The 8,201-nt window shown below is 39.8% G+C and overlaps 1 protein-coding gene across 2 annotated transcripts; it reads left to right on the top strand.

Annotated features, from left to right (window-relative positions):
* Positions 1–454: 454 nt before the first annotated feature.
* On the top strand, positions 455–7,572 carry LOC148016286 (multicopper oxidase LPR1-like). Of its 2 annotated transcripts, XM_087664273.1 has the most exons (6): positions 463–609; positions 885–1,551; positions 2,715–3,281; positions 3,399–3,455; positions 5,274–6,104; positions 7,272–7,572. In XM_087664273.1, the coding sequence occupies exons 2-6, from the start codon at positions 1,252–1,254 to the stop codon at positions 7,323–7,325; spliced, it is 1,809 nt and encodes a 602-aa protein (XP_087520399.1). In that variant the 5' UTR covers positions 463–609; positions 885–1,251; the 3' UTR covers positions 7,326–7,572. The 2 variants fall into 2 exon arrangements, with proteins under 2 accessions (XP_087520398.1, XP_087520399.1); XM_087664272.1 differs by having other exon boundaries at positions 455–1,551.
* Positions 7,573–8,201: the final 629 nt, after the last annotated feature.

Below are 8,201 nucleotides of genomic sequence, written 5' to 3'. Positions count from 1 at the left end.
CAAGAGAGTGACTTGTTTTTAGCCTATCTCCTCCAAGAGAGTGACTTGTTTTTAGCCTATCTCCTCCAAGAGAGTGACTTGTTTTTAGATTGTTGATTGTATGCACACACACATCATGTGTTCATTTGTGCCTATCTCCTCCATCCTACAAGACTTTGGCTTACTTTGGAACTCTCAATGTACACCAAGCATACTATGTGGAAAGAGAGAGACCTACATGTGCAAGAGATATGGTGACTTCCAAGTTGGGTAGTGACATCATAAATCTCAATAATAACCCTTCTTTCTTGAGCACCGGAAGAGCTATCACTTTGTCCTTGAAGGTTATGTTAGAATTAATGGTCCCCATGATGCCCTTATAATGAGCTTGATGGTGATTCGCGAAGGCCCAAGGGAGATTAGGGCATGTCGTTCCCATCAATAAATATTGCAGAGAGGCGCAACATTCGCGATTATTTTAAGGAACGGGAGACTCGGAAGCCTGCAATTTGATGACAGTAGAGGAATGGGCACTTCGACAAGCAAACGAATTAGCTCGATGAAAGACTTTCTTTTTCTATTGATCAGTTTATGTCAATCCAATATGCATCGACGACGCTGCATAGCAAGGTATCGTGTGGCAGGAGCGGAGCGTAGCGTGGCCTGCGTGATCCGGTCATCAAAGCTTTCAACAATTATTCAGGGTGTGACTGCACTGAATTGTCGCGGTTTTCATTATCACGTGCAATTTGCGAGTGATGTAGCGACGCAAAATTTCTCAACATGAAATATGGGAATTGCCTTGTCCTTCCCATCATCAGAAATGACTTTACTCTCTCTCTCTCTCTCTCTGGGATTTTGTTACTGTTCCTTGCTAGCAATAATTTAAGGCGTGCCTTTTCCAGAGAATTGATGCGTTGAGAATCGATACGTTGATCTGGGCGCCTTTCCAGCCTTCCCAGCTTGCCTTTTTTCTCCTTCAAATACTGCTCTCCTTCTCTCTCCCCCCCCCCAATCGAGAGCTCCAGTGTCATTGATCATTAGCTTAGAGGAGAAGGTTGATGACCCAATAGCGCAGTTGTCTTCACCTGCATTCAGGTTCCTTACACTCAATATTCAAGCTCGGCTGATCAGAGTTACTTTACATTCCTCGCACAATCTCATGCAAAACCCAGCCCGCGGCGTGCCTGCAACCCTTATAAGTAAATCTGCGTGAATTCATCTGCCAGCTTACCGGCTGGTATAATAACTAGCTGTATTGCCGATTGTTATATGGGAGTGGCAGGGAAGAGGCTGTGCATGGACATGGAGTCCATGGCACTATTCATGATATTGATAGTGCTGGTTAATTTGAGCCTGCTTATCAAGGGCTTTGATGCATCATCCTCCAGCTCCTCCTCATGGAGTAGTGATTATCATGAGACGGATGGGTCCCTGGAGGCGAGAGCGGAGAAGCTGGAGCTGTTTGTCGACAAGCTCCCTTCCATGCCCGAGCTCAGAGGTTACAAACACACGCATGACGGAAGGTTTGCTCCAGCCAATCTCACTATCGGCATGTACGAGACGCAATGGGTAAGCCGGCTTCTTTTTTTGCGTAATGGGTAAGCCAGCTCGGGGTCTCTCTCTCTCTCTCTCTCTCTCTCTCTCTCTCTCTCTCTCTCTCTCTCTCTCTCTCTCTCTCTCTCTCTCTCTCTCCATGCTAGCTGTTTAGATTAATCTTATCCCTCAAATTTAGATGATCTACCATCTTCCCTGTCACGTGCAAATTTCCCTGGTTATCGATGGTACCGTAATGGAAATCCTGTCTCTCTTCTTTCAACATTGCAAGGTATGTGCCTTGAAGTTCTGTGATACGTATTTTCATCTCTGATACATGGAGGTTAGTAGTCTGTTTTGTCGAAGGACATACACCACGTACGAAGGCGCAAGATGTGCAACAATTCTGGGCAGGTGTAATTACTTGTTCAAAACTCGACTAGCAGCTAGCCTGAAAAGTTGGTATTTTCTTGCAAAATTTTCTAGCTGACTTGATCACAAAGAAAAGAAGAATGTGCGCCTTTGAACACTTGAAGAAGCAAATGCTAGACAACACTCCACGAATATTCTTCCCTCCGTCTTGAGCAGCCTGGACCAAATTCTCTTGACATAACTCCCAACGGATCGAGAATCTTCATTGATTTATCATATCACCTAATGGAACATGCCAAGGATGTGAAGACCAACTTTCAAGCACAAATTTCTTCACTTGATATACAATAGAGAGAGAGAGAGAGAGAGCACTCGTGAAGGTAGAGCAGCAGTACAAGCTGTAATAACCACGCAAAAAGTTGATTCATACTTGGCTGGCAAACCTTCTAAGGAGCTTGATGACTAAGAAGAATACACAATAGATCCACTAGACTAGACAAGCATCCGTTCTTGGTGTTTTTCATTCCCCACATTTGCTAAATTACATGACTTTAAACCAAACTAAGAACTAATAGTAATGTGAAGACCAAGTTTAGAGCATCCTTCAAATAATAGGAAAAAGTGACAATCGACTTTAAACCTCACTCTTCTTCATTATGCTCAACCTGACATTAGGGTTCATTTTTCCACAGTACTTGTATTTCGATGTTTGGTTAACTTGGGGGTTGGTTTTTGGTTAACTTGAGGGCTCATGTCTTGCATTGAGTATGCACATCTACATCTTTTGAAATCTCTATTAATCTTGGGGTAGTTGATTGTGATTGCAGAAGTTCCACAGGGACCTACCAACATCCAAGGTGTATGCATTTGGGGCAACATCAAGGCAGGCGAGCATGCCGGGGCCAAGCATAGTGGCAATAGGCGGCGTGGCAACGCACATCAGGTGGGAGAACCACCTCCCTAGGGACCACATGTTTAGGGTGGATAACACTCTAGAGGTGGCCAAACCGAGTGGAGGGGGTGTTCCCACGGTGGTGCACCTGCACGGGAGTGTGACAGAGCCCGAGAGCGATGGCAACGGACAAGCATGGTTCACGGCAAGGTTTGCAAAGAAGGGGCCCACGTGGACCAAGGAGGTGTACGTGTACCACAATGACCCTAGCACCACCAATATGTGGTACCACGACCATGCCTTGGGATACACCCGTCTCAATCTCTTGGCCGGCCTCATCGGAGCCTACAAGGTCACCAATCCTTTCCTTGATCGTGCCCTCCGCCTCCCTTCCAAGAAATTCGATCGCCAACTAGTCATTTGCGACAAGAGCTTCACCAAAAATGGCCACATTTACATCAACTCCACTGGCGACAACCCATCCATCCACCCAGAATGGCAGGTCATTACAAATATGTATTACCAATTTTTAAATCGCATTCACCTTGCATGCCTTAAGGATTTTCTTCTTTAAATAAATTAATGTGGATGTATTTAGTTGACACTTTGTCTTGTGCAGCCGGAGTACTTCGGAGATGTCGTGATCGTTAATGGCAAAGCTTGGCCATACCTTGAGGTCACTTGTCCCAACCCAACTAAAGAGATAGATAGATATGCATTTTCATTTTCATTTTCATTTCTAAGATGTCATGATACATATTATATCATATGTCTACATTCAAAAAAGACGTAACACTTTGTTGAGAACCAATTATTTAAAAACAAGAGGTGTCATTTGAAGAAAGCTCATGGATAATCCCTTTGACACGTTGTCAAGAGCCAATGAGGAAAAATGTTTTGAAAACATTAAAGTATCAGAGATGTTTATCTTGATCTACGTAAAAAACAACTGAGTAATGGCTTACATTATGAAGGGGCACATAACACCCATGACAACCGATTCAATATTGGTTGCTCAAAGGCCTTCTGGGACATCCATCCTATACTCATAGGGGTTAGGCTTGTCATAGAACACATAACACCCATGACAACCGATTCAATATTGGTTGCTCAAAGGCCTTCTGGGACATCCATCCTATACTCATAGGGGTTAGGCTAGTCATAGAACACCCAAGGAATTATAGCCATAGCAATTAAGACTGTGGAACATGTGACATTGGGTTCTTTGCACACTCATTCACTTGAGCAACAAGCGTTGGCTACCTAAACAAGCAGTGTGTAATTACAAAGGGCTTGCCTCAAAAGTAAGTTTCTTAGGAGTCAAGAGACAAAATTGTGATTAAGAGAGAAAACCAATGGTTCATTCATTTGTGTGAGAAAGAGAGATACGATAAGTACAGAAAACCTAGCATGACTTACAAAGGGCAAGGTCAGCACAATCTTAATTGTATTAACAACGGTTCTTTTTTTTTCATTCTTGATATTTGTTTTCTATTTTCTTACCTTTTCATGAAGGAAAAAATATCCCTATAAGGAACAAATAAAATGGCAAACTGAAAAATGAAAAATTTGAGCTCAAGGGGTTCACTATGTGTAAATTCTCTATATCACGTGCATTCAAGGCCTCTTTAAAGTTACCCCTATTTGTGAATTTTTCCTAAATAAACACACCCTTTTCAATTCAATATGTAACCAACCCCTTTATAAAGCACCCTTTTGTATGTTTAAAAATGTGTAGAAAAGATATTTTACAAATTCCTTCTTTTGAACCCACATGCTATGCTTATATATTTTTAAGTGTCTCCTTCTCCCCTAAAGAATTTGAGAGCTACACCTAGCAACACCTATTAGCGAAAGTGATAGGATATTATGGTAGGTGAGATTGTTTAGCTTTACATGATTTGGAAATATCTTTATTGCCTCACCCTTGACTTCAAGCCAATTGAATTTTATCATAATACTAGTGCTTCAATGTACTATCCACTTGCACTTTTTATGCATAACCGCAATATCTCTCTTTGAACCATCCTAGCACCAATGTTCATAGAGAAGTTTCCAAAAGCCAATACAAAAACCTTGATTTTAAAGTTTCACAAAATCAAATTGGTACTATGTGAAAGTAAGTGTCTGTCATTTTGGAAACATTACTGCTAGTGAATATGTGTTAAGTGACCCACCTTTAGACATGAGTTTAAGGGTTGATTTAATTTAACTTAGGTCACTTTCTCACCTCAACTTTCTCTTTCTTTTCAAAGAAAAATCTTGAAAGAATTTTTCTTTTTGGAACTCAAATGGCCCACCTTTAGACATGATTTTAAGAGTTGATCTAATTTAAATTAAGTCACTTTCTCACCTAAACTTTCTCTTTCTTATCAAAGTAAAATCTTAAAAGAATGTTTATTTTTTAAATTAAAGTGATGGTAAATTGAAAGATTTCTCTAAGTCTGTATTTATTTCATCTTGGCATGCATAAGATGTATGTTTTCTATGATAGGTCAAACGAAGAAAGTATCGCTTTCGCATCATAAATGCAAGCAATGCACGCTTCTACCGATTGGCCCTGGACAATGGATTACCCTTCACACAAATCGGTTCAGACAGCTTCTATTTGGACCGACCACGTGTCATGCCCTCGATACTACTGGCACCATCAGAGATAGCAGATGTGGTAGTGGACTTTGCCACCTCGCAAAAGGACCATGTCCTCTTGACTAATGATGCGCCCTACCCCTTCCCCAATGGAGACCCACCCAACAATGCCACCACAGCCAATGTCATGAAGTTCATCATCAATCGGGCCCACCATGTCAATGATCATAGCAACATCCCTACCCGCCTCTCCCATGTGGCATACCTCTCTAACCGCCATATAGCAACCACCCGCAACATCATCATGTATGAGTATGATAGTCTAACTGGGGACCCCACCCAACTCCTCATCAACTTTCGACACTTCAGTGACCCCGTCACAGAGACCCCCAAGAAACAAACGGTCGAGATGTGGCAGATCATCAATCTAACACCTGATAACCACCCCTTCCACATCCACCTAGTAGCCTTCCAGGTGGTCGGGCAGTACCCCATTATCGACGTTGATGATCTTGCGGCATGTGCAGTCAAAATGAAAGGTGTGGATGGTTGCAATTTAGCCAAGCATCTCAATGGCACAGTGGAGGCCCCACCCCCCAATGAGGCTGGCTGGAAGAACGTATTCAAAATGAAGCCCAGCTATCTCACCCAAATATTGATCCAGTTTTCCCCTCTTGACTCCCCAGATTACCCATTCGATGCTACTGCAGCACCTGGCTATGTCTATCATTGCCATGTAAGCTCTCTCTCTCTCTCTCTCTCTCTCTCTCTCTCTCTCTCTCTCTCTCTCTCTCTCTCTCTCTCTCTCTCTCTCTCTCTCTCTCTCTCTCTCTCTCTCTCTCTCTCTCTCTCTCTCTCTCTCTCTCTTGGGGGGGTCATGCAATGATGCAAAATATAGGTTTGGTTTCAAGTTAATTTTCAAAGTTGAAAAAGAAACTAAAATATTCAAAGAAAATGTTAATTACCAACTTCAAGAGGTAGATTCATTTTAGTTATACTATAATTGAAACCTATCAAATCTAAGGGAAAACATACAAATTGTAAAGGTTGAAGGTTTTTCATGAATATTATGTATTCATGTTTGCATACATGTACATCTTTTGACTTGCTTTAAAGTATAATCTTACCTTATGTGGCACACAAAATGCCGAGTAACTACACACACACACACAATGCATGTGTGTGTGTGGGGGGGGGGTCATGCAATGATGCAAAATATAGGTTTGATTTCATGTGAATTGTCAAAGTTGAAAAAAAAAACTAAATTATTTTGAGAAAACTTGGTTAATGATCAACTTTAAGATGTAGATTCTTTTTAGTTATACTATTATTAAAACCTATCAAAGCTATGAGAAAACCACAAATTATAGACGTTGAAGGTTTTTCATGAATATTATGTATTCATATTTACATACATATACATCTTTTGACTTGCTTTGAAGTAAAATCTTACCTTGTGTGGCACACAAAATGTCAAGTAATTACACCACCACACCATCTCAATAACAACTTAGCACCTAAGCCATGCTAGCATGTCTCTAGTCTCTAGTCTCTAGTCTCTAGTCTCTAGTCTCTAGTCTCTCGTCTCTTAAGGGTTTTGCCACATGAACACATTTACAAGAGGTTACTAAGAGCCAAGAAAGTAAAGCCTTATATTAAGTATGAGGCAAAAGAATGTGGCATATATTGATCTTTTTCTTTTAAAATTATAAAAAGATTAGTTATGGTTTGTGTGGGCCACAATTCTAAGTTGCCTTCATGAAGTAGTTGGCATCCTATCTCACATTGGGAGTTTGTTATTACAAAAAATTCTATAATGAAAAAATATAGTTTTTCATTTCATCATAACTTAAATGAATGTGTGCAATCATCATGTAACTCTTTAAATGTTGGCCCTTTGCAGATTTTGGACCATGAAGATAACTCTATGATGAGGCCTTACAAAATCATTTCATGATCAAGCTCTAAACTTATCCATATGCTTCATATGAAATAATTCCAATGTTCATTTCATGGTTCCAATTCTAAGGAATGTTTAATGGCATCCATTATCTAGAGTTACTTATTTGTGAGTCATTTTATGGTCCATGCTTTGTATATATAATGTATTGCTTATTATCTAGAGTTACTTATTTGTGAGTCATTTTATGGTCCATGCTTTGTATATATAATGTATCACTTATAATGTACATAATGACAACATTTGGAGGTATATCCTTGACTCTCGTACATTATTTTATTGTTTCACTTATTCATTGATTATTAGTGTGTGTGCAGCTAAATCCCTTTTGTTTATCCCTTATGATTTATGTTGTATTTATGATGTTAAATCAATATAAGGCCTAAGATTAGAGTACCGTTAGTGAATAAAGTAAGAGACTAGAGAAGTTTATTTTCTACCCTCCACTCATAGGGTAATCATGTTTCACATTATCTTTATTAGTGTGTGGGCAGCTAAATCCCTTTTGTTTATCCCTTATGATTTATGTTGTATTTATGATATTAAATTAGTATAAGGCCTAAGATTTAAGTAGCATTAGTGAAAAGAGTAAGAGACTAGAGAAGTTTATTTTCTACCCTCCACTCATAGGGTAATAATGTTTCACATTATCTTTATACAAGTGGAAGATGACTATAAAAACGCATATTCTTATCTTATCCAATACATTATAGTATATTGGGAAATTTTCTATGAAAATTTTGTTAATCATGAAATTTGAAAATATTATTGAGCAACGGAATGGCAAGCTAAACACAAAGTTTGAGGTGTACTTAGGAATAACAACTTTGACCCTTGAAAGGAGAGTATCCATAATTTTCAAACAACCTAAGA

This window comes from Lygodium microphyllum, chromosome 23, assembly GCF_053477565.2.
Source record: "Lygodium microphyllum isolate KBCC chromosome 23, Lygodium_microphyllum_v1.1.10, whole genome shotgun sequence".
Lineage (NCBI taxonomy): Eukaryota > Viridiplantae > Streptophyta > Polypodiopsida > Schizaeales > Lygodiaceae > Lygodium > Lygodium microphyllum.
The sequence above is the reverse complement of the archived record's forward strand: the minus strand, read 5'-3'. Positions and strand labels throughout refer to the sequence as shown.

Coding starts and splice junctions, on each gene's coding strand:
- LOC148016286 (XM_087664272.1), top strand. CDS start 1,252: ATGGGAGTGGCAGGGAAGAGGCTGTGCATGGACATGGAGTCCATGGCA. Junction 1,552..2,714: donor GCATGTACGAGACGCAATGG/GTAAGCCGGCTT, acceptor TTGTGATTGCAG/AAGTTCCACAGGGACCTACC. Junction 3,282..3,398: donor CCATCCACCCAGAATGGCAG/GTCATTACAAAT, acceptor TGTCTTGTGCAG/CCGGAGTACTTCGGAGATGT.